This window comes from Oreochromis aureus, linkage group 3, assembly GCF_013358895.1.
Source record: "Oreochromis aureus strain Israel breed Guangdong linkage group 3, ZZ_aureus, whole genome shotgun sequence".
In the NCBI taxonomy this organism is placed as follows: Eukaryota; Metazoa; Chordata; class Actinopteri; order Cichliformes; family Cichlidae; genus Oreochromis; species Oreochromis aureus.
This window is the reverse complement of record NC_052944.1, coordinates 2,228,233-2,254,562: the sequence shown is the minus strand read 5'-3', so window position 1 is coordinate 2,254,562 and position 26,330 is coordinate 2,228,233. Positions and strand designations below refer to the sequence as shown.

The window sequence follows — 26,330 nt, the reverse complement described above, 5'->3', positions numbered from 1 at the left end:
TTTAATGAAGCGCAGTGCTGCAGCGCTCTGAACAACCAACCATGGGGCTGATACACTGACTGGAAACCATGGCCATGTGACTCACACCACATACTGGTCATAAAGAGCTCAGCGTTGATACATTTATGCAGAAATAAATGCAATGAAACAATCTGAAACGTGGCTGCTTTAGAAGAAAGTTTTATTTATAAAGCACCAACTCACAACAACACAGCGAGCTCAGTAACCTTACAGTATCACATATCCAATATCACTCTCACCCGATGATGGTGAGAAGGCAGGACTGTATTCTAACAGAAGAGGCCTCCAGCATGTGGGAGCACACCTGAAAGTATGACATTCAGTCCATGGTGTTTACACCTCCACTGCTTAAAGTGGCTTAAGTGGTGGTTGTTGCCTGTTGTGTGGCTTGTTTCATATCCCTTTACAGCATCAGGTGCAAGTTTGGGACGGTGCCTCTAGATTAGCAGAGCCCCTGTTCCAGAAAGGGGACTGAAAGCTGGGCTCAAACTTCACGGAGATCAGAGGAGGACCCATCAGCTATTTGATCCTTGGAAACAAAACACCAGCTGCTTGGAGTTGTTTGGCTTTGCATGTATAATATTCCAAACACAACTGGAACATGGTGCTGCCCCCTGCAGGTGAGCAGCAGCGTCTCTTCTTTACATTAGTGCCCCGTGAAGCCTTCAATCTGTGCTTTTGTTCAGTAATTACAAACTGCTGCACACTGGCTGTCAGAGTGTTTCCACTCTGATTACTGACCCCACAGTGGCTGTGAGAGGAGGAAGGCGTCTCTACTTGCCTCACGCTCTTGGGGGCGGAGTTTGTTACCCAGAAATGAGGCAGATTCTTTCAATGAGGCAGTTGGAAGGAGAAGGGAGCAGAAGGTAGGAAGGAAGGAAGGAAGTGCCAGCTGTTCAGGTAAGAACATGTTGAAGTGGTGATCTTTGTTTAGTTTTCTTGCACGTCTTCATCTTCTTTTTGTTCTTGTGTGTTTTAGTTTGATTGTCTGTCTTCTGCATGTTATTGTGCTGATGTTTCATCTTAAATCTGAGGACCACGTTAAGCTTGAATATAGCAGGACATGTGCACATGTTGCTGTACTCTACTCAGGGGCAGTGAAATGTTAGCAGCCTGTGATTTCAACAGCATTACCTTTTTCCCCTCATGGCTTTAAAAAGTGCTGACTGCTGTCATTATTTAGATTAGAGGATGAGATGAATGAATGAAGCAGCTCTCAGTGTTACGCATCACACTTCCTCAGCGTTGTGTGTTGGGTTGGAAAAGAAACGAGGGAGGGCTTCATCTTATTTAAGGGAAGGATTATGAATATTTGACCTTAAGAATATTTTATGACCTTATTGGAGACGCACCACATGTCAGCTTGTTGTGTGACCTCCACCATCAGCCCACATGAACCAGGGATCACCATACAGCCTGTGGGTTAGGAGTGGACAGCAGACAGAAAATGTCTTGCTGATATGTTGTGTAAGGACTGTAACACGAGGCTGAGCCCAAACAGGAAGAGGATCAACCCAAAGTGCTCCAGGCAGCATAACATTGGGACCTTTCCCAGGACTCCCATCTGCTGCCTCCTCACTGGGATACACATCAGAGACATCCAGCTCTGTGAGAGGACACCACACAGTAAACATCAGCATCATGCAGTCATGTAGTGCCGTTTAGTCCTGGACAGTGTTATCTGACCTGCCATGCGTTGTTTGTCCATCCACAACACTGATACTGGGTGATAAGCTCTGGTTTCAGAGTACCAGATGTCCCAAAGGTGCTGGATAAGTCCAGGCTGGTTCTGTAGTTTCTTCATAGAGACTCTGTGCATCCACACAGAGCAAGCTGCTGGCATCATGCTCCAGTAGCAGCTGACTTTGCTGCACCTACTGTACCCCAGCTGACACACAGTATCTGTCTGCAGGCAGTATGTGCTGATGTGTGCTGCATATTTACAGGTGTGTGCTTGGCATGCAAACACCTTTTGTAGTGGCTGTCGTAAACATTTTGAACATTAAAAATGTTGAACTGAGCTGTGTGTGAGGACGTCTGATCGCACGACTGCAGCCAACAAATATGTCTTTAAAAATAAACAAAAGTTCTGAACAACAGCTGGTATATATTCTGCAAAGCATTTTGTTTTATTATAATTATTTTGTTCATGCAAAATGAAAACTGGAAACTCAAAGCATGTCAGTCAGTCTGTGGAGCACATCAATAGTTACTGTGTGGCATTCATTACATCAGTGTGGTGAGTAAAACCACACAGAGGGGCGTACTGGATCAAGTTTGTTAGGCAGATTCTAATAACAATCAATTCAACTTTATTTATACAGCGCCAAATCACAACAACAGTCACCTCAAGGTGCTTAATACATACAGAGAAAAACCCAACAATCATATGACCCCTATGAACAAGCGCTTTGGCGACAGTGGGAAGGAAAAACTCCCTTTTAACAGGAAGTAACCTCCGGCAGAACCAGGGAGGATACTTGGGTTTTACTGAAGTTTCAAAATAAAGGACCATTGTTTACTAACACTCAACATAAATCTAACATTTAATAATTGCTCTAAGGTGTTGTTATACATCTGATAGACATTCATGGCAACACTGGAAAATGACTGATTATCCTGACTGTACATGGAGAATATTTACACACCAGGACAGAATATAAAGTACAGCTATCAGGTTGTACTTCCTATGTTCCTGGTTAACTTCACACGCTTTTGCAAAACAAATGTTCAATTTTTATCCGGCACACTTTGGGAGCTTTTTCACTTAAATGTGTATTACTACATCGAGAGGTTAAGGATGAACAATCAGAAAAAAGCTTTCTTGAGACACACTAAAACTCTGACCAGTGGAAATTCAGTTTTTCCACACAGCTCCACACATGTGGGACAAGCTGCAGCATGTTCCCTGCTACAGAGGGTGATTATAAGGTGCTTAGTGTGTGAGGTCTGGGGCAGGTGTCCTACCTGAGGAACATGCTGAAAGAATGTGGAGGGCTGAGATCAGCTTTCAGATACTGAACAGCTCTAATCTGCATCCTCAGCCTGATCTACAGTCAGACAGGACTAAGCTTTATTGATTACTGTGGAAAAGAAGTAACAGCTCCACAAACGAGACAGGCTACGTAAGCTGAACTGGGCAGGATGTGAAAACACTGTAACAATTTAAAGCACCCTTAGCTTATAGGAAGTTATTTTGCAGATGGGTTAATGAAGCCTTTTCCACTGGAGCTGTCTTAGATAAGTGTGGCAGGAGCAGGCGTATGTGTCCCAAACATGTCTGGAGCTGTCTCTGATCATTGCTGTTCCCTCACGTATAATTACCAAAACCACAAACAGCTCTGTGTCGCTGGTTTCAGAAAGCACCAGTGTTGGTTCCTGTGTGTTTACTCTAGCTTCTGCGTGTAGACCCCATGGTCTTTGTCTCTGGTGCCACTGATGGAGCTACAAAGGTATGATAGAGATAACATTTATACTGAAACATGTCCAAGATGAAGCTTCTATTACATACAACAACATCAGCTACACTATATAGCCAGAAGTATGTGGACGCTTTTTTCATTTGGAGCTGCTTGTTTGGTTTGACATGTTCATTTAGACCCAATAGTGTAAGTTTATGTCAGCATCATGTTTTCCATCATTTCATTTGTAGAGCACGTAGTTACTCAGTTCAACACAGTCGGTGGGTGTGGGGGGGGGGTCTTTCTCACAGTCTTATTTAGGATGTGTGAGCAGCAGCTTGTGGTGCACTGGGGGAAATGATTATTTGATCCCCTGATAAATGTCAAAGTTTGTGCACTTATAAAGAAATGAACAATCACTCATTTGCAACTTTAATTTTAATGGAGACAGCAAGAACATCACCCACAAATCCAAAAACACATCATATAAAAGTTAAAATGATTTGCAGGCTGTGATTGGCTGCATTACAGATACTCCTGTAACTCAGCAGCTGTGTAAAGCACAACTGTCCACAGAATGATTGTTTTTCACTTCAGCCTCTCCACCACCGTGGACCAAAGCCTGGCCAAAGGATGTCAGGGTTGTAGATCTTGTTGAAAAGGTAACAACTGTTGGTGCAGCCATTCAGAAACAGAAGAAATATAAAATAACCATTAATCACTCCTGGTCTGGAGCTCCTGGCAAGATCTGGCCTCATGGGGTGTGGATGATCATCAGAAAGAAAACCTCACTGAAAGAGCTCAATGCTCTGGAGGCATCTGGGACCCAGGAACAGCACTGATAACACACTGTGCCATAAAGGAAAATGTCGCCTGGTTTGGGAATCAAACTGGCTCAGATGGATCCAGATTAATGAGCAGCATTTCTCTGGCAGTCAGTGGGAAGCAAGCAACTATATTTTTGGTGACTAGCTATCCATAATATCTTCACAGCATCATATCGTGTTCACTTTATTTCCCATCCCACCTACAGTCTGTGTCGTGCCACAGAGGTCAGGGGTAACACTGACACTCTTCATGTATGAAATGCTTTGAACTGAAATCTTTTCACTTCCTTTGCAGTTCCTGACTCATCCTCCCGCCTGGTTCAAGCTCAAAGCCAGAGGAAGCTGAGTCAGCATGCAGCCAGAGTAAAGTCTAGCAGGTATCCTTTCATTGGCTGAAGAGTTGAACTGAAGTGTTTTCCTGAAGGTGATCGTGCTCTTGTTTGGTGCAGGCCTGAAGGCTCCTCAAAGACGTTGGCTTGTGACTGACAGCAATGGGCTCACCTGTTCAGCTCCTGGCCTGGATGTGTCTTCCTCTGCTCTTGGTTGTGCACTGTGCATCACATGGTTCCCTTGTTAAAGTCAACAAGGGTTTAAAAGTGAAACGAGGCCAATCGGCCTACCTTCACGTGGAGGACTTGCAGTTCCACATTCCCCATCAGAAGGATTCGTGCAAGTTGGAGGTGGTGATGAACGAGCCCATAACTCAGCGAGTAGGAAAACTGCTGCCTCAGGTAATAAAACCCTGTGTGTTCAAACAAAGCTGTGTGCTGTTATTGGACGGCATGTTTTACACTTTCAAAACACTTTTTATTAACCGTTCAACATCCAGTTGTAACATTTCACATCAAGAGTGAATTTGATCCCTTTCTATGTCTTTTAATTGTATAAAAATGTAATTATGAAATGATGAGTGACGGAGCAGCTACATGATACAGCTACATCAGAATGAAAACTCTTTATATCAGTTTCTCACTCACTATTCGGGCATTCCCAATAATAATGATTATAAATTCATAATCATTTAACCCTTCATTATGAACTAATTTAACATAGTCTTATAAAACCCCAGTGACAAAACAACCATGGGACCAGTTTACCCAGCCTGGGGCAGAGTTATCTAGGCCCTGGGCTGGATCCAGGTCTGGGGTGGGAGCTTGAAGGACAGAATCTGGTTTGTTTCATCAGATGATCTGCATCTGCATGTTTTGGACACTCAAAGGGAGGAGGTGAGCTGTCAGCTGATCAAACTGATCACTGCTGAGCTGGATCGGGTGGTGGGGGTGGGACAGGCCCAAACACACAGTCAGGGTCTTTGTTCAGAGGCATCTTCATTTTCCAGCTCAGGCAGAGTTGCTACAGCATTCCAAAGGACGCTGGGAACATGTAGGCTGGGAACATGGAGGCTGGGAACACGGAGGTTGGGAACATGGAGGCTGGGAACATGGAGGTTGGGAACATGGAGGTTGGGAACATGGAGGCTGGGAACATGGAGGCTGGGAACATGGAGGTTGGGAACATGGAGGTTGGGAACATGGAGGCTGGGAACATGGAGGCTGGGAACATGGAGGCTGGGAACATGGAGGTTGGGAACATGGAGGTTGGGAACATGGAGGCTGGGAACATGGAGGCTGGGAACATGGAGGTTGGGAACATGGAGGTTGGGAACATGGAGGCTGGGAACATGGAGGTTGGGAACATGGAGGCTGGGAACATGGAGGCTGGGAACATGGAGGTTGGGAACATGGAGGTTGGGAACATGGAGGCTGGGAACATGGAGGTTGGGAACATGAAGGCTGGGAACATGAAGGCTGGGAACATGGAGGCTGGGAACATGGAGGCTGGGAACATGGAGGCTGGGAACATGGAGGTTGGGAACATGGAGGTTGGGAACATGGAGGCTGGGAACATGGAGGTTGGGAACATGGAGGCTGGGAACATGGAGGTTGGGAACATGGAGGTTGGGAACATGGAGGCTGGGAACATGGAGGCTGGGAACATGGAGGCTGGGAACATGAAGGTTGGGAACATGAAGGCTGGGAACATGGAGGCTGGGAACATGGAGGCTGGGAACATGGAGGCTGGGAACATGGAGGCTGGGAACACTGACTCCAAATGGAGCGTGATCCCCAATACTGTTACTGCAACTGCCTGCTGGTGACTGTTGAAGCAAATGGAAGACACCACACTCTGGGGGGCTGTGGATGTCCGGGTCTGGATCTCCTCCATATCTGCTTCATGCTCTGGGGGGCGGGGCTATGGCTTCCCACACCCTCTAGCAGATCATTACATGGAGAAACCTTTTGAACTCAGGCGCACACCTTGAGTGTGCACACCAGTGCCACATTCAGTGTTTAGTATTGACTGTTACTTACACATATCTAGGTTGTTGCTCTCATCTCATTGTGTTGTTCTCTTGTTGTTTGTTTTCTTTTTTCTTCTTTTAACAGGTGATTGTCTCTTACTGCCCCTCCTTCTCCTTTCTTTCTCTCTAATTGTCTGTCCAATTTGTAATAACTTAAAATAAAATAAATAAATAAACAATAATAATATAGCATTGTCATATTGTTCCTCTTGAAAAATAAATCCTTCCTGGCCTTCAGACGACAATTCTGCTAAAGTATAGAACAGAAAAAAATGAAAGGATAGTCTTATGATATTCAGGTGTTGTTCAGACTATCAGAGGAATATGATCTCTGTTGTTAACACACAAAGAGTCTAACTCGCACCCTCAGTGTGGCCATTTTCAAAAGGTTTTCTTACTTTGCAAATGTCCAGTAATAGGTCAGGTCTTAGACCCACGTGTCTATTTATTTTCTGTTTAATTAGAAATATATACTCGTTTGCCTTTATTGGACAGTGTAGCAGTAGAGTTAGACAGGACACTGGGGACAGAGCAATAATCTGCACTTTGGCCGTGTGGCCTGTAGTCGCCATGACACTGAGCCGAAGCAGCACCCACGAAATATTTCTGAAAAGAACCACAAATTCTTTGGGTTCTGCAAATAAACTTATTAAGAAAAACGTGAGCTGTATAATGAAACATTATGTTTGTTCTGTGACGATGTTTTTGACTCTGTAAAGTTGTCTCCTACATGTTAGACTAACTCGTTATACTTGGTGATGCTGATTTTCACCTCACAGGTGTTTGATTGTGATTATCTGGCCGATGAAGTAAAGTATGTCCACAACGGCTGCCCGTTGTTGAAAGAAGACACTGTCAAGCTTCGCCTGTACAGGTAAATGGCTGATCAAGTCCTTCATGCAGGTTTTTAAAGAGACTGTATATTTCACACACAAAGAAACACATTTTTGAATCATTTCCTTTTGACAGTACTCTTCACTGGGACACAGCGCTCCATAAAGAAACAGCACAGTTTGCTATTTATCTGTGAAGGTCAATGTCTTTTTCCCTTTGACATCAGGTTCACAGAGACAGAGACATACATGGAGGTCTTTTCCATCCATGTAGAAATTATGGAGCCTGAGTGCACCATCATTAGGTTGGGGCCAAAATCCCTGGAGGTTCCTGAGTTCTACAGCCTCTCGAATGCTGTGGATGGAAATGTGGTCTCCTTCCACTATGAAAGGAGGTCAAGCTTGGAATGTAGCATCCATCTGAATAGCCATGACACCCATCTGCCAACCCACGGGCAGCTGGTCACAGGGGAACCAGAGGAAGCCGTCAGGAGAGGGGATGAGCCGGAGACATTCATCCATTTGCGTCAGCAGCTGGGTAATCCATGACACTGGTTGGATATTAGATCCTAAAACCAAAATAAAATAACACAGAAGTACATAGTTCTTCAGCTAGTTCATAAAAGAAATGAAAAGTGATTTTTATGCTTCACTGAGAGCAGCTAGCAGTGCATGAGGCGTTTTATGGACGCACAGCCTTCATGTTCACATCTGCAACACTGAAATGTCAACTGAACATTCACCTGGACTCCAGGATGACCTGATTACATGTTGGTGGTCAGTTGAAGCTCACAGAATGTCTAACACACTGACTTATGTATATGCAAAGTCATCTTCACTGTGATGTCAAATCAGTTTTAAATGTACCGGTTTGGAGCACCGTCACTCAGGAAGGGAAGACGATATTTTATTATATTTTACCTGTGGCAGCTTTGTGTCACACTCCATATAAGCAGAATACAAAGCGTGATCGTTTGCTCATGGTTACGTGTCGTGTCATCATGTAGACAACAAAGCCAGAGCAATGTGTAAATCTGAAGACTGCCTGAAGGGTCTGAAGCTGGTGAGGTTTACCACAGTTTCCTGTGAGGACTTCCTGGTGATGGGGCTGAGGTACCAGCACACAGACCCTCCATCTCCACAGGTAGATTACATTGCAGTCAGACTGGATCTGAAGGACACCAGGAGTGGCAGCATATATCAGGTAATTCAGCACACTTTATATGCACTCAGTTTAATTTGTCATGAATTACACATTTGGTACAAAGTTCTTCTCCTGGTGTGTTTTCAGTCTGAACAGGCCTGGATCCCAGTGCAGATCACTGGTGCAACGCCCAACCAGCCCCCCAAACCAGCCTACATGTCCATGTTTATTCTGGAAGTAGATCAGTTCATCCTTACTCCGCTCTCCACTGCTACGCTGGATGCTGAAGACGAAGAAACTCCCAAACAGCTTTTAGTGTTTAACATCACGACAGCTCCTCAGGACGGCTTCATCACCCATCTGTCTGACCACACTCGCCCAGTCTCCTCCTTCACGTGGCTTGATCTCAACGACATGCTCGTTGGATATCAACCTGCTAACTTCTCACATAACCAACGTAGGAACTATGAGGTTAGCACATCCAGCTTTACTCTTCTTTTTTAAAGCATTATGTCTTTGTGTCTTGTCACTGGTGTGTAAAACGTCTTTTTAATTACAGGTGGAGTTTGAAGTTCATGACTTTTACTTTGAGAAGAGCCCGACACTAACTGTTCACATGTCTGTGAGGACTGCAGATACAAACGCTCCCAGGGTGTCCTGGAACATGGGTACGTCATCACTGTCACATGACCTCAGCATTCTGGTTGGATAACTAAAAATGATCCACTTTCATAAAACATAGTTCTCGTTAGACTGTCGGGTTATTGTTTTGGTGTTCAGCTGTGTGTTTGTCAGTTTCCTGCTAGCATTTTGACCCTAAATGTCCCATTCAAGAAAACAAAATGACGTTTGTAATTTTCTCATTTGTTCTAAAGACTTCCCATCTTTGGTGTTGCTGGTGTCCTCCAGAATGACCAGTTACATGAATTGTAACCATTAACACTTTGGTTTGTAGGTCTCAGCCTGTTAGAGGGTCAGTCTCGTCCAATAACATGGGAACAGCTTCAGATTGTGGACAACGACAACCTGGACGCCGTTCGTATCATAACTGTGGACGGCCTGCAGCATGGACGGCTAACAGTCAGAGGTGCTAACACAACTCTGTTCAACTGAATTTGATTTATATAGCGCCAAATCACAATCAAGGAGCTTTCTACTGTAAGGTGAAAACACAAACTCAATCAGATGATCCCCATGAACAAACGTTTTGGTACCAGTGGGAAGGAAACACTGGAAGAAACCTCGGGCAGAACCAGGCTCAGGGAGGGGCGGGGCCATCTGCTGCGACGGGGGGTTGGGGGTGAGGTGAGGAAGACGGGACAAAGATAGTTTGTGAAAAACAACTGCAGTGCAGTACCTGTAATACCTACAGCATGTTCTAATCACTCTGATAGGATATTATGGTCGACAGTATCGAACGCTGCACTGAGGTCTAGCAGGACAAGCACAGAGATGAGTCCACTGTCAGAGGCCATAAGAAGATCATTTGTAACCTTCACTAAAGCTGTTTCTGTGCTGTGATGAGCTCTGAAACCTGACTGAAACAAATAAGCCATTCCTCTGCAGATGATCAGCAGACTTATTTCCATAACAGAAAGCCTTTCACTGCTCATAAACGGAAGGTCTCATTGTCTCGTCTCAGCTGAAACTAAATGAGAGTCCTGTTTACATTTACATTTCCTATGAGCTCCATCATCATTAAAGCCGGACAAAGTTGGTGTTCAAAAACTGTTTGAATTCATCTTTTTGTCAATTTTGTTGAACAAAATGAAATGATGAAAACATTGTTGCATTTCTTGGATCTCTGTTAGTCTGTGGGAACGGTCTTACCTGTGTATCACCCTAGCCCCTGTTCACCTTTAACAACAGCGATACCACTGGGGTGTTTTGACCCCCATGGTGGGATCTCAGTCCAGTACCAGTCACAAGTCCAGTGCACAGTTTCACACATCACCATTTGGTCATATTTGCACTGACGTCTTGGTTCGGATGCTGCCTGTATCTGTTTGAATGTAATAGTTTGATATGATTCTAGGTGGAAAGGGCTTCATGTTTACTGTCAATGACATAAAAGGGGGAGTGGTCTGCTATCACCATGACGACAGTGACTCCACCAAAGACTTCATAATCTTTCGCATCACTGACGGTCATCATCAGACCCGACACAAGTTCCCCATCAAGATCCTCCCCAAGGATGACACGCCTCCTTTTCTTATCACCAACATGCTGCTGGAGGTCCCTGAGGGCCACACAGCTCTGCTGAGAGGCTCCACCCTTCAGGCCTCTGACATGGACTCCAGTGATGACTACATCCTCTTTAACATTACCCGCCCCCCTCAATCAGGGGAGGTTATGAAAATTCCTGGACCAGGGAAAACAGGTCGGAAAACGGATCATTTTTTATACTTGTATCATACCGAGCGTCTCTTTGTGTTCTAACATCATATCGTACGTACTGGTTTTGATCCAGGTTACCCTGTCAGCCACTTTCTGCAGAAGGACCTGTCTCAGTCAAAGGTTTACTATCGTCATCTTGGACATGAGGTGTCTGATGATTGGTTTGAGGTGGTACTGTCTGATTTCCATGACCCACCCAACCTATCAGAGGCTCAGGTGTGTAGCACTATCTCACCTTAAAGATACTGTAATGTAGTTTGGATCAGATGAGGATGTACTATTGAGCGGTGCACCATGATACCCTGACATAGCTCAGTCACATTTATCTCTTCTATATTCCCCAAATACTAAATCCTCCTCATTCTTAACCTAACCTCTAAACGTAGCAGCAGAGACCTTCACACCTATGGATACGTTTTTAAATGGCTCTTGGCTAAACAGGTGAACTCAGTGAAATCTCGTTTCCTTGTAAAGTTCATGAAAAAATGAAGCTGAAACTCTTCCCTTTGTCTTTGATTTCACATGATGTCCAGGAACACAGCCCAGAGTGCCACACACAACCTGAACGTGCACTGACAGCACATAGGGCGCATACATAACCATATATATCAGATATCTTTGTTCATTTGCTTGTTTGTTTGGAGGTGGTGATGGTGCACGTCGAGCCGGTTCCAGACAAACCACCTAAAGAGGTTCCAGGTTCCAGTCGGTGTCTTGTGCTGAAAGAAACAGACGTAGTCCACATCACACGGCAGCAGCTTCACTTTGCAGACCCGCAGTCAGCTGACAGAGAGCTGACGTTTACTGTGACTACTCCACCTTTTTACTCTCGTCCCCACAGGTGAGTCGCCTCAGCTTCACAAACCTGCTGTGGGGAAATGTTCTGTCTGAAGGTTCTGTTGTCTTTGTATTGTCGTCTTACTGAGCAGCAATCCGGATGCAGGGAGGCTGTTTCTGGTCGACAGCATACCCAAATTTACCAAAGACGCCAACGCGCCAATGCTGAAGGTCTTCACTCAGGTAAATCTTTATTTCTTAGTCAGGAAGATATTGTAAGCACATATGTGGTCTGGCTCAAAATCTCTGGTTCCTTCCTGTTTGCAGCATGCAGTAAACTTCATGAAAGTAGCCTACATGCCTCCAATCATGGACATCGGCCAGTACTCCCAGCAAATCCAGTTTGTTCTCTCTGTAACCAACCATCTAGGTAAAACAGTCACTGGGATCTGCTTTAACATCACCGTAGAGCCAGTGGACAACCAGCCGCCACAGGTGGACAGAAAATGATCACATTCTGATCTCATTGACCACATGCAGCAATGTGAACGCATCAAAGAAATGTGATTAAATTCTCCTTCAGGTTGTTACCAAGCCTCTGACCGTAGATGAGGGAGGGGAGCGCAGGCTTGGCCCTGAACACGTGCTGCTGTCGGATCAGGACTCTTCAGAAGAAGCTCTGCGGGTGGAGCTGCAGAGGGAACCACAGCATGGGGCTCTGCATCTCGGTGGCCTCCTGATGAAACCAGGACAAAGCTTCACTCTGCAAGATCTGAAAAGCCACAAAGTTAGGTCAGACGTCCTGGATCTTAGTTCTTTGTGCCGCCGCCCATTTAAAATACTTTGCATGTCTCTTGCATGTATAGGAATGATCTGGATCAAGTCTTCCTACAGTCCTGTCTTGATCTGGGACACATAATCTCCTTATACAACTGATCACCTCTGTCCACATTTGCACTGACAGGTGTTGCAGAAACAGTTTATTCCTTTCTCAGGATAATGCAGTCATGTGCTTGTCTCAGTGAAGCATCCCAGTATCTGGAGATTTCCATCTTTATCCTGCTACCATAGGAGCATCTAAAGTAACCCAGTGTAGCTGCTGCTGGATAGTGACAACAGGTGCCTCTGTGATCACAAGGTGTCATTTTAAGGTGCTGCTGCATCCAAGTCTGCATGTTCCATCATTTCCTCAACAAACACAGTCAATACAAACCAGGCTTATTTTATAATAATTGTATTTTTACTCGCTGTTGACTCATTAGTTCATTTTTAGGATCTTAAATTGTCTTCACTCTCACTCGCTTCTGTTTTTATTGTTTTCTTCCTCAGTCACCGTCCTCTTCAGTCTCTCTGCCTCTGTAGGTGATTACTTTAAATAACCATTGTTAAGAAGAGACATTACATTTCATATCTTTTTGTGCTTATCTGTCATGTAGGTACAGTCATGACAGCTCAGAAACTACACAGGACAACATTGAATTCACTGCAACAGACGGGACCAGTTCAGTTATTTTTGTCTTGCAAGTGATGGTAATTAAAGAAACGCCCAACATCAAACAGAAAACAGAGAATTTGCACTTGCTTCACCCTCTTTGTCCATTTCCAGGTGAAGCCCATCAATGATGAGGTCCCAGTAGTCGGTGCAGGTTTGAAACCAGGTCTCAGCTGTGCAGAGGGGCAGGAAGTAGTCATCACCACAGAGTACATCTATGCCACTGATAGAGACAGCGACAACAGCAGCCTGTCCTTCCTAATTGTGCAGCAGCCGCATCACGGTGTGGTACTGAGAAAAGGTGCAGCGGTGGACCGCTTCATCCAGGCAGACATCACTGCAGGGATCATCACATATAAACACTCAGGTACACAGTGCACAGGTATACAGGTGAGCAGGTACACAGGTGCACAGGTGCAAACAAAAAAAGAATAATATACTTATTGTGGAGACTATTAGTGTCTGTCCTCTGTAATGGACATTTGTTTTCCATCTATGCCTTTAGACTTATTTGAGCTACGCTGCTAAAACAGTGATGTCTCGTGTGTTTAAGTGGCCTCTATTAGCTCCAAAGAGGCAGAAATCACAAAAAAGCTAAACTGAAAGAGACTTTTTCCTTTCTCAGAAGGATATTATGTAGATGATGGTATATTTTCATGTGAGGCTGTGTGCAGGCAGGAGTGGTGGTAAGGAGGACCCAACGTGCAGACACTCGGAGGCAGAAAGTAAACTTAAACTTAGATTTATTGCTCGATGGCAAAACAGAGAACTGGCTAAACTGAGAATACAAACAAACTAAGCAGGCAGAACACACAGCGTGGAATGACAGCAGATCCCAACACAGACAGAGGAAAACACAGGGCTTAAATACACAGCTGGGGCAAATCAGGGCTAACGAGACAGGGGAAGCAAAACCTGATACAATAACCTGAGACACAGAAAGTAAAACAGGAAACATAACAGAGACGCAGAGTTGACAAGGGGACACAGCAGAAAGCAGAACTGTAACAAAGAAACCTAAAGACTAGAAAAGATACATAATAACAAAATCAAAGTTCAATAATAATGTAAACTCAAAACTCGGGGTCGAATACCCAGGTCTCCCAACAGTCTACGGGCTATTACAATAAACAGGAAGTTTGCCATTCATCGGGATGCAGACTGAGACGTGGGACACAGGGAACAGAACAGGAAACCAGAAACTATCAACACAACACAAAGAATAACTCAGAGAATCTAAGTTACATGCTGTGTCACCAGAGCCAGGACTGTGACAGCAATGGAGGACAAACAGATTCCCTTCTGTGCTCTCCCACCCAAGCTGTCAAGTTTGTCTATAATATGAATATAGCTGAAGTGTGATGGTGAAGCAGCTGTTCTCTCTAAAGGCTCTTTTTGACGTTTGTGGTTTTAGAAGTAGAGATTGGACTCAGTCCTCGCCATGACACCATCACCTTTGTCATTTCTGATGGAGAGACGGAGACGCTGGCTTTATGCTGCAGTGGAGGGAGTCCCGTCAGGGTCAGCAGCACTGCTCATCTGAGGCAGACTCTACCCGTGTACGACCTCCAGATCACCGTGTTTCCTGTTGACAGCCAACCACCTACGCTAGAAACACGTGAGCATCTCAACTTGAATTCCTCGGGAAAAAGGGAAATGTACTTTAAGTACAGTATCTATGCCCTGTTTGCTTGTTTGTAGCAGACATCTTTAAAGTGAATGAAGGTGGGACGGCCCCGATTACTGCGGCTCACCTGAAAGCCTCTGACATGGACACAGTGCTGGACGAGCTGGTCATCAGTCTGACCTCCCCGCCTCAGTTTGGCTACATTGAAAATGTCCTCCCCACTCCTGGTTTTGAGAAAAGCAACACCGGAGTGAGCATAGGTGAGCATCTCACTGTATATGACCGTAGCACTCAACAAGGACTGTTTGATGTTTGTGGCTCCAACCTCTTTCTCTCAGCTTCTTTTTCATACAAGGACATCATGGAGGGTCATGTCAACTATGTGCAGTCCAGACATCAGAGGGTGGAGCCAACAGCTGACCACCTGATGCTCTGTGTCACAGACGGCAAACACAGCTCCGCCCATGTCTCTTTCTACATCATTATAAACCCCACAAATGATGAAGCCCCAGAGTTTGTGACTCACAACATCACGGTAAGTTTTTATGATGCACATCTAACTTTCATTGATAATAATACTCATGACTGTTCATCGTCATTACGTCCCTGTGTGTGAAGGTACAAGAGGGAAAAATGAAGCAGCTGGACTCGTCTGTCTTACATGCGACGGATCTGGACATCCCCAAGAACGTGTTGCTCTTTAGTGTGGCCACACCCCCTCGACACGGCAGCATCATCACCCACAGCAGGGGAGACGGCAAGAAACGAGAGACCCAGCACCAGCTTCCTGTTGTTGCCTTTACTATGGCAGATCTTATAAATGGTGTTTGTCACATGTTGATGCTTCAATTATGACTGAAATAGTTTACAAATATTTAATATTACTTATAAAATAGTTGCAAATTCAAGATGATCCAAACAATATCTGATATCTAACCAGCTGCACATCCGCACTTATCCAAGGTTACCAATGTGGGTAATCAACATGTTGTTGTTCTGTTGTGCATTCAAATAAACAACAACAACAACAATAATAATAGTTTTATTAATTTGCCTTGATCTAGCAGTGAGTGCAGAGTGGAGGGTAAAATATTAATATTAATATTTCTTAAATGAAATAAACTCTCATGTTACCGAATACAAAAACCCCACTAAGGTGCACATTTAATTAAAAATGAATCATTTAAAGAATAAATAAATAAAATGAACATCTTTCACTGAGGCAGAGCAATGTGCTCATCATCCAACAGATATGGATGTGATGTACGTGCACGATGACTCTGAGAGTGCGGAGGACAGTTTCACCATCCAGCTGACTGATGGACGGCACCAAGTCCTGAAACAGGTGATGGTTAAAGTGCTGCAAGTGAATGATGAGAAGCCCCATCTTATCAGGTTAGACCAACATTTTCAGACTCCCTGTTTAAAGTCAGTGCAGGATGAACTGTGACAAACAGAAGTGATTGTTGTATCGATCTTGTGTCCTTCAGGAACACCGGCCTAGACGTGGAGCCAGGTGAAGCCAGACTGATATCCAGCGCGTCACTGTTGGCACAGGACCGTGACACGCCTTCCTCAGAGCTCATGTACATTTTTGAAAGCGTCCCAACCCAAGGACTGCTTCAGCTTAAAGTTAGTGCAGTGTCATTTTATTATATGTATAAAATATCTATCAGTTTATGTTGGTTTGGTGGAAGAAGATGTTAAATGTTACAGTTTAACATAATAAGTCTGAAGCAAGTTAAACATCATCGAGAGCCTCTGATGTGCAGTACCATCAAAGTTCCTTTTAATTTCAAGGTTCTCCTAGTTCCACTTTGTCAGAGCTGCTCTGGTCTCTGAGACACAGATGATGGTAATAGGTGATGTTTATGTTTGATTCTTTTCATAGCTCCTTTATTTAGGTCCATGTTGTTTCTTTATATCTGTATCTCTCTCTGACTTTTCATTGCTTAAGACTTAAAAGGCTGATCAGCCATTACTCCCTTGCTAAGGAATTTGTGGGGAGCTGCTGTGTTTCTAACTATGTGTAATCCTGTCTCAGGAACATCAGGGCTGGGTCACACTGGCTGCTGGGAACAACTGCACCCAAGAAATGGTCGACATGAACCTTCTACGTTATGTGAACACAGGCCGTCGTGCTGCTAACAGCCAGGATTTCTTTGTCTTCCATTTGCTGGATGGAAAGAATGAATCACCCTCACAGCACTTCCAGATCTCCATCAAAGACCTAGACCAAGGTATCGGAGCTCCATTTAACTTATTCCTGTAGGTTCCTGATCAATGAAGAACATTTATCCTGCTCAGTGTCAGTAAGCAGAAACAGAAGGCTGTGAATCTTTGTTAGTTTTCATGTCTCGGATGCTGGCAGCTTGCTGTACTTCTTGCACCCCTTTCTTCATCACACCTTGTAGCAGCTCCAGTAGTTGGCTAACGTCCCTCCATGCTACCTTCACCTTAGCTGATGGCCTATAGTGTCCCTCTCCATGGAGGACGCTGCTCTTTGTGGCTGTTCATCTTGTAGCCAAGCATCACCGTGATCTCTGCTGCGACGGTGTAGAGCAGCTGGTTGGTTTCAGTGATGGTCCCAACAGGGATTGTACGTAATGCTGCATTCATATCATCTAGTAGACCTGCTGAGGGCACTTGATGTAGTCTTGGTAACCGGCACCTATACCTAATATACCCATAGCATACAGCCACCTAATCTCAGTCCAACAAAACAATATCTTAATAATTCATGTAATAAATGCAACTCTGCAGAGAGAAAGACCCACAAACAGCTGCTGAAAGTGGCTGCAGTGAAGGCGTAGTCACACCGTGTACTTTTGTCTTTTTAGGAAACATTGTCGTCTTTGTGAAACCAGCGAACGTCAGCCGTGGAGATCGTATTGTTCTCACCACCGATGTGCTGCTAGCCACAGATGGCACAGACAAGCCAGAGGAGCTTCTGTACACCATCACCAGTCCGCCTGCTCACGGACACATAGAGTACATGAAACATCCCGGCCTCATCATTTCTACCTTCAGCCAGATGGACATAGCAGCCAACCTCGTGGCTTATGTCCATGATAGCCGAGCCAGCACACCCAAAGAAACCTTCCAGTGAGTCTGAAAATCTGTCTAAGATTAAGGAGAACGTGCTTTTTAACGATGCTTAGTATTTAAAATAGACCTGCAGCTTTGTTTCAGTGGGATTCACTCAATTAGTGGTTGTTAGACCAATAACCCAAAGTGGTGTAGAAGAACAAAGCAGCACATAGATCACCCCCAACCAGTAACAGCAGATGGCTGCCTGAAGTTAGCTGTCTGGTGAAAGTTAGCCTCCTAGCCAATAAGAATAAAGGCCTTTAAACGTGGACCTATGCACACATTTCAGTCAGTGCAAAAGTAAATCTGTGTAGTCATTACATTGATCACATTACAGCTAACACCCAGTCCTTTGCATTTCTTTTGACAGGTTTATTGTGAGCAATGGTAAAACCAGCCTAAACGGCAGCTTTGAGATCGGGGTGGAAACGGTGGATCGTATCTTACCATCTCTGTCCTCCAACAAAGTCCTCACGCTGCCCCAGGGAGCTTCCATGATCCTGGGTCCAGACTACCTGTCTCTGTCAGACCCTGACACTCCACCCAGCACGCTGACATTTGTCCTTTCACAGCCGCCACAGTACGGCAGACTAGTTTTAGCTGGTGAAACACTGAGCACGGGTTCTAATTTCACCCAGAGAGACATAGAGGAGCTGGAGGTGGCATATAAACACGATGGGGGGCCGTCACAGATAGACCGATTCTCCTTCACTGGCTCTGACAGCACTAATCGAGGGTTCCTGCTGGACGGGCTGTTACACAGAGAGCCTGTTTTCTTCACAATTCAGGTAGGTTATAAGGGGAGGGCTCTGACTGTGAGAGATACTGTGGTTGTGCCGTAATTCTGCTGGAAACACAAACTTTAAATTTAATTTGGACTCAGCAGCAGAGCTAGAGGTCAAAGGCCAACAACTCTGTGACCTCTTTTGGTCATAAACTAGAAACATGTGCACTACTTAAGGCAAACAAACACTGAATGGGTTAGCTTTTATATCCATCCATCCATTCGCTTCCACTTATCCTTTTCAGGGTCGCAGGGGGCGCTGGAGCCTATCCCAGCTGTCATGGGGCGAGAGGCGGGGTACACCCTGGACAGGTCGCCAGTCTGTCACAGGGCCAACACACAGGGACAGACAATCATTCACACTCACATTCACTCGCACATTCACACCTAGTGGCAATTTTGAATTATCCAATTAACCTATCCCCACAAGTTGCATGTCTTTGGACGGTGGGAGGAAGCCGGAGTGCCCGGAGAGAACCCACGCAAACACAGGGAGAACATGCAAACTCCACACAGAAAGACCCCGGCCTGATGGTGGAATTGAACTCAGGACCTTCTTGCTGTGCGGCAACAGTGCTAACCACCGTGCCACCGTGCTGCCTTTTATATCCAAACAGCCTAAAGTGCTAAACCACGTTTGTGGTCATTATTCAAATGTACTAAAGCTGTTTTATGTGACTTTTCTATCAAGTACAACATCAAGCTGTGTGTAATTTCAGATCAGGCCTTTGGATAAGTCGCCTCCTGAGGTTGTGAAACTGCTTCCTCTTTGGAAAGCAGAGCGTTTAGCTGACGGCCGATACGGCATCTTTCTGTCATCCCAAGAACTGAAGGCTCGAGACATCAACAGCAGAGAAGAAGAGCTCACATTCTGTATAGTTCGCCCTCCACACTTTGGTTTCCTAGAAAACATTACCACAGGTAAGGACGGCTTTTACACCTTAGCTTAACTTTGAAGCAGAAAACCCTGAGCCTTATGCTTTTGACTTTGTGCAGGTGGTTTTGTGCCGCAGCGCTTCTTGCAGATGGAGCTAAACAAGAGATGTATTGTATATATCATCAGTCTGGACACGGAGTCTCTCTCAGACAGCCTGGAGTTCAGAGTGTCCGATCTGCTGGGAAACACAGGGCCTCGTCACCTGTAAGAATAATACTTTAAATAAACAGTATAGAGTTTGTCCTGTATTAACTTTGTTCTTTACAGACTCGAGTTCAGGTGGTCCCGGGTGGAGCTGCTACAGACCGAGTCTTCAGCATGCGAGGAGCAGGGAACGATCTCACTGGACATCATTCGTCGGGGGAATTTGGCCGTATCCTCATATATTGCTGTCAAGGTTTGCACGTCATTTGTTACTGAAACTGAGGAGCTGTTATCATTTTTTTAAACTCTAACAAAGGTTAACTACGAGCGTTTCACTGTGAGGTGACTGTTGTTGTGAAATAAATATGAGGTGAACTGAACTGAAAAGAGATTTGTGATAGCTCAGCTACAGGACATTTAGCCTGTATGCAGGTTTATGAACACGTGGTTCTGCAACTCGTTTCTTTATTTAGGTAAATGAGGTCACTGCAACTGCTGGAAAGGATTTCCTCACAAACCCTTCTGCACTCGTCCAGTTTGATCCAGGTATGTGTTTGATAGTAGAGACAAGATTCAGCCGCGGTTTGGGCCGTAACAGCTGTCAGTTTGTCTGTGTTTGAGTCTGGGCAATGAAAGAAAGTCATTAAAGTTTGGTGAGGATCTGGGTCAGTGTCTTTATAAGTGCTGGAGGCAGCAGGTTCTTTCTGGGCGTGTGTGGGCTTCCTCTGGATATACCGTCTTTCACCCACACTCTAAAGATCCAGTCATGTGAAAAGAACCAGTTAAACCAGAGGTTCCCAAAGTGTGGGGCCCGCCCCCTAGGGGGGGCGCAGAGCCATTGCAGGGGGGGCGCGGTATGAAAAGGAAAAAAAAAAAAAAAGAGCGCTTGGACACTGTGGACAGGTTTTTGACGGGGCTCCCACACAAACGCAAAGCAGGAGATGAAGCATCGCCAAATATGTTTCCAAACCAACTTCATTCTAAGACAAAGACTAGAAAATATGGTGAAGCATATCTTCCCTTTGGCTTCACCTGCACAAGTGCCAAGGTAGGTCTCCCCTGCAAAATTAGTTTCCCTGCGTCGGGAGCAGCGCTGGGCTCTCCAAATCACGGACAAACAGTATCCCACATTCTTGATTTTTAGTTCACAAACACTTCTTGTAATAACTAACTACTCCTGACATTTTGGACATGTTAGCTCTTTATGCAGTAAAGTTACAGCGGGATACAAATAATATCAGGCTGATCCTGCCGTAATTTGTTCCCCCGGTTCAAATCACGGACAAACAGTATCCCACAGCTGTTTTTGTTTTTGAACCCATTTTTCACAGAGAGACATTTTTTGAAAAATGTATTGACAGCAATGTTGAATATTATTACACAGGAAAAAACAACTACACGTAAAATAATCACACCATGACGCCTCTGCCTTTCTAAATGCAGGGACAGTAACTGTGTGTATATGTAAGCGTGTAAAACCTGAAGATAGTCAGATTAACAGTATTTCGTCTCTATCTGCCATTCTGCAATTCATCTCATGTAAACAATAACGTGGCCACAGCGTGACGTGAAAAGAGGCACATACCTTTGACGTTGCGTGACGAACTCTGTATTCCTCGTCCACACGTAAACGCAAAAAAGGAGTTTTAAATAATCTCCGTTTTCGGTGAATCGCAACGCCGTTTACGTGTTGACGAAAAGCCCAAACGCATAGAAACAGCTGAGTTTTCAGAAACACCCGTGTAGGTGTGGACGCAGCGTAAAAGAGTTAGTAGTTTATTTTATTACTACCTGTAATTTATTGCCGTTTACTTGTATTTGCTTAATTGTTTACTAAATGTTTGAGGTGTGAAATAAACCGCAATGGAGCAAAATATGAGTGTGTGTGTTTGGAGGATGTGTTTGTGCGGGGGGGGGGCAACATCTTGTAAAAAAGGGGGGCCTGGCAAAAAAGCTTGGGAACCACTGAGTTAAACAAACATGAAAAACAAGAACTAGAAATATAAATACTGAAAACTTAGAGAAACTAGGAAAACTGAAAATGCAGAACTGGAAGATGAGTCACTGTAATCGTCCACAGAAAAGAACGAACCTCAGAGCCCCACAGAACCTGACCATGACCTTCTTCTAATTGTGTTGTGACTGAATTTCTTATTGTTGCAGCAACAGTTTAGTTCAGTGCGACGTGTTAATGGTCCTCTTTAGAGATGGGAATTGAAAGCCTTGTAGAGAAGCGGTTCCCAGTAGTTCATTGTTCCTCTGTCTGCCTGTTTGTTCCCCTTATTAGTTCCACTTGTGCTACAATCAGCTGATTTCAGTTCGTGTGCTGGAGGAAGAAAACAGTGTTTGTGGATTGTGTTAGCAGCATAATGCAAATGTTTGGTCTTTTCTGGATGCACTTTAACATCGTGTGTTCATCCTTTTGTGCAATAAAACATAAATAAAATGTCCGTGTCACTGTTTCTTTGCCCAAAACGGTGCAGGAAGTGCAGGAAGTGGAGGAAGTGCAGGAAGAAGTGCAGGTTTTTACACTTGGCTCATTTTTTTACTGTCTACCTTTACTGTGAATGAATGATTAAATGTCTCTGTGTAAACACTGTGATGGACTGCTGACCTGTGTACACACACACACACACACACACACACACACACACACACACACACACACACACACACACACACACACACACACACACACATATATATAAACACTGTGTTTGTAGGAGTGTCAAAGCGAAGGTGGCAAATGGAGATTATTCACGATCACCTTGAGGAGGCTGAGGAGACATTTGAGGTGGTGCTAGTCTCTCCTGTAAGCACGGTCATTGGCAGCATCAACAAAGCTACGCTCACCATCAGAGACTCAGCAGGAGGTAAAAAAAAAAGTATTTTGCCTTAAATGATGGTGTTTGAGGATAGACTTATCTTACCACCGCACTAAAACCACAGGGCAGTGCAGGCTAGAGCAGAATCAGGAGGCTCCTGTTCTTGGAGGACAGGAGATCCAGTCCAACACGTACCCTCAGCATGGATCCATACACCTAGAGAAACTTCCTCTTGGGACAGACTCCATCATCTGGACGCGTGGAGACAGCATCTCCAGGCCAGGAGCAGGACTCCCCCAAAAGAAACTCAGAGTCAGAGGCAATGCAAAGTCAGTAAGTACTTACTGTTCTGCTGTTTGAGTGTATTATATATTAAACCGCTGCAGTTTAATCTTTTTGCAGTGGCACGTGGGTAGGGATGCTCCATGAACTGCTGCTCTGTGTTTTTCCTTTCAGATTGCACCATCATCAGTTTTTCACAATGGAACAGACACAGTTTACACAGTAGGTAGCACTCCCCGCTCCTACCAATCAAACCAGGCGTCTGAAAGTTAAAGTTTTAATTTCTATTGCTTCTTCAATTTCAGTATCATGGCATCATCCAAATGCAAGTAGAAGATGACACCTCACCATCCAGGAAGGGCAGAAAGGCAAACATCCAGGTGGTTAGCAGGGGGGCACACCAGCGTCGGTCAGAGGGGTCCAAGTCCCATCCTCACAGAAACATCTTAAAACCTCAAAAAGCTGGTGTGGCTAAGGGACATGTGAGTACCAGTGGGTTTTCTTCCCCCTCGAACTCCATCAGCTTGGCTTTTAGGAACGGGGAATCCTTTTGTTTTGCTTCTATATCTGTTTAAAAGAAAAGGCAAGAATCTGCTGATCCTGATGCAAATTCACACTTCAATCTCCACCAAGCACTTGAGCTTGAGATTAGCTGCTCTCGCTCAGATATTGTTACAGCCGGGCGGCCGGTGTTTGTGCGAAGCCGACCTAAAAGCAGACACAAGGATGGAACACAAAGTGAGCTGTTTATTAGGCTGAATACACAAACACAAAACAAGGCAAAGCAAACAGGAGCATAAGCAAACCGAGAACATGAAACACACACAAAACTTTGGTGTGGTAATCTGAACATGAACGGTAGCTTGAAACATCCTGAGATCAGACGTGACATGAAGCGAGATGGACAGACGAGCCGACACTGAACAGAGGGAGACAGACTTAAACACACAGAAGGGTAACGAGGGGAGTGGAAACACAGCTGACACTAATAAACCTGATGCCACACAGGAAGCAAAACTAAACACACTGAACATGGAAACACTAGACTTTCAAAATAAAAGAGGAAAACTGGAGAGATGACAACACAAGCTTGACAAACATGAAACAGTTGACAGACTGGCGAGACACAAGCAGAGACACATGAGAACAGATAAGGGCGACACAAGCACGAGCATAACTAAACGTTAAACAGAGGACAGGAAAAGACTCACAAACAAGGAAACAAACTGGGTTAAAACTCAACCCCAAACTAAAAATCAAAAATAGAAACTAAACTCAAAGTGCTGGCTCACAGAGCCCCTGACATATATGCTCTATAAAATATAGTCCATGTTTCACAATAGGCAAGCTGCAGTACTGAGTCACAGTAGAATTGACATTGGCTCATTGGCTTGACTACTTTCAAACCAGCATCCAAGTTCTTGTCTTTCAGGTGTGTGCACCTTTGGGTTAGCATGATGTGCTAGCAGCGCAGTAGTAGCTCTGTTGCTAGTGTGCATACTGGACTTTGTCTTGCTCCACATGCTGTGAAGTATGTTGCATATTACTGTGGAGCAGCACTATAATCATTTCTGTGTGAATGTTTGTGGGTCACAGACTACAGCTGGTAACCCCGTCCCCAAACCCTGTGTGCCAGAACTTAGAGGCCTCCTTCATCTTAACCAAGCTACCAATGAGCTCTTTCACTGCAACGGTGTCTCCTGGAAACCCTGGGCACCAACTGATCAGGTATTACAGCTTCACAACACCAACACATACATGAACTAAAAGAACGCTTTACTTGAGTGGGACAAAGAAAGTGTCTGGCCTCGCTAATAATCTGCCTAATGAGGCTTTAACTTTGTTTCCTAAATTATTGTGTTCTGCTTGCAAATTAACTGAAAAGCTGCAGATCTAAAATTATCATCACGTCATCTTTCCTGTTGAAACAGATGGTGAGTGCTCAGATGTGTCCTCAGGGCTCCACCTTTCATGGTGGTTATTGCTACATCCTCAGTACTGAACGCAAGCTGACGTGGAGTGAAGCAAACAGGGCCTGCAGGGAAAGGTACAGTTCAACATGCTGTGTGGAGGCATCAGGTGCTTCAGAGAAGATAACTTCTTTGTCTTCCTAATGTCAGGTTTAAAGCAACACTGGCAAGTGTTGTGTCTAAAGCTGACATGGACTGGCTGTGGGACTTTGGTGGAAGAAAGCCTTTCTGGATCGGTAGGTGTGGTGTTTTTACATGTGTGAGTAACACTCAGAATAATGTCACTGTGTCATTACTGTCAGCTCCTCATTCGCTTGTAATGCATTAGAAATAAAAAATCACTCACTGTGTAAAAATGTACTTTCAGTCTAGTTTAATATGTAAAGTTTAAAGTGCGCTGGACACAAACGTAACTACAACTGGAACATTCTTTAAGTTTAATAAACCTTCAATTAAAAGAAACGTTTTTGTATCCAGTACAAAGAATTCTGTGTAACCTAACTAACAACAGCATTTCTAGTATTGATTCACTTTATTGAGGAAGAAGGTTCTGGGTTTGACTTTGCTCCCCGTCCTTACATGGATCCAGGTACTCCTGCTTAAGTAGTCCAGAGACGGGGAGCTGGTTTACTTCAGTGGGATGAGCGATCCACCGTATGCAGCTGCTCACCCACTGAGCTAAACCCGACGCTGCACATCTGTATGTTGTGTTTGCAGGGAGCGGTGCACCTGCCACCTAGTCCAGGGCCAAAGCTCCAGAAGTTTCTGTCGGTGTATTTTTTATGCAGAATGGAACGAGCTAATTTTCTCTGTTGTGCCAGGTCTGAACGACAGGGAGGGCGGAGGGCGCTGGGAGTGGGCCGGAGGCGAGCCGGTCGGCTACACCAACTGGAGAAAAATGCCTCCTCAGACAAAAAAGAAGGAAAGCAAAAAGTGTGTTCTGGTTTGGAGGAGGGCAAAGTGGCAAATCAGGGACTGTAAGACGAGCAGAGGTCATCACTTTGTCTGCTCGCTTAAAATCTGAATTGAGCACAGTCCAGTCCAGTCCAGTCCAGTACAGTCCAGCACAGTCCAGTCCAGTCCAGCACAGTCCAGTACAGTCCAGCACAGTTCAGTACAGTCCAATACAGTCCAGCACAGTCCAGTACAGTCCAGTCCAGTACAGTCCAGCACAGTCCAGTCCAGTCCAGCACAGTCCAGTACAGTCCAGTCCAGTACAGTCCAGCACAGTCCAGTCCAGTCCAGTCCAGCACAGTCCAGTACAGTCCAGCACAGTTCAGTACAGTCCAATACAGTCCAGCACAGTCCAGCACAGTCCAATACAGTCCAGTACAGTACAGTCCAGCACAGACCAGCACAGTCCAGTCCAGTCCAATACAGTCCAGTACAGTCCAGCACAGTCCAATACAGTCCAGTA

The 26,330-nt window shown here is 44.9% G+C and overlaps 1 protein-coding gene across 5 annotated transcripts; it reads left to right on the top strand.

The window, feature by feature from the left end:
* Positions 1–877: 877 nt before the first annotated feature.
* On the top strand, positions 878–26,067 carry frem1a (Fras1 related extracellular matrix 1a). 5 transcript variants are annotated; one of them, XM_039604892.1, is made up of 39 exons: positions 882–921; positions 4,545–4,626; positions 4,674–4,980; positions 7,391–7,485; positions 7,672–7,982; positions 8,452–8,648; positions 8,736–9,059; positions 9,148–9,256; positions 9,544–9,675; positions 10,624–10,968; positions 11,059–11,201; positions 11,630–11,826; positions 11,915–12,005; positions 12,090–12,257; positions 12,346–12,554; positions 13,199–13,292; positions 13,369–13,621; positions 14,669–14,872; positions 14,956–15,141; positions 15,220–15,416; positions 15,500–15,704; positions 16,132–16,276; positions 16,372–16,513; positions 16,926–17,121; positions 17,722–17,986; positions 18,342–18,759; positions 19,475–19,676; positions 19,752–19,896; positions 19,960–20,089; positions 20,310–20,382; positions 22,320–22,358; positions 22,560–22,709; positions 22,786–22,994; positions 23,118–23,165; positions 23,249–23,425; positions 24,540–24,671; positions 24,875–24,990; positions 25,064–25,149; positions 25,735–26,067. In XM_039604892.1, exons 3-39 carry the CDS (start codon positions 4,741–4,743, stop codon positions 25,935–25,937), a joined length of 6,576 nt encoding a protein of 2,191 aa, XP_039460826.1. In that variant the 5' UTR covers positions 882–921; positions 4,545–4,626; positions 4,674–4,740; the 3' UTR covers positions 25,938–26,067. The 5 variants fall into 5 exon arrangements, 4 of the variants coding, with proteins under 4 accessions (XP_031581682.1, XP_039460836.1, XP_039460841.1 ...); XM_031725822.2 differs by lacking the exon at positions 22,320–22,358 and having other exon boundaries at positions 878–921; positions 4,699–4,980; XM_039604902.1 differs by lacking the exons at positions 15,500–15,704; positions 16,132–16,276; positions 16,372–16,513; ... (14 more) ...; positions 25,064–25,149; positions 25,735–26,067 and having other exon boundaries at positions 878–921; positions 4,699–4,980; positions 15,270–15,413.
* The last annotated feature ends 263 nt before the right edge of the window (positions 26,068–26,330 follow it).

Excerpts from the sequence above, each read along its gene's own strand:
- frem1a (XM_039604892.1), top strand. The coding sequence starts at position 4,741 with ATGGGCTCACCTGTTCAGCTCCTGGCCTGGATGTGTCTTCCTCTGCTC. Across the intron at positions 9,676-10,623 it reads TGGACGGCTAACAGTCAGAG|GTGGAAAGGGCTTCATGTTT; the intron begins GTGCTAACACAA and ends ATATGATTCTAG. Across the intron at positions 24,991-25,063 it reads AACAGGGCCTGCAGGGAAAG|GTTTAAAGCAACACTGGCAA; the intron begins GTACAGTTCAAC and ends TCCTAATGTCAG.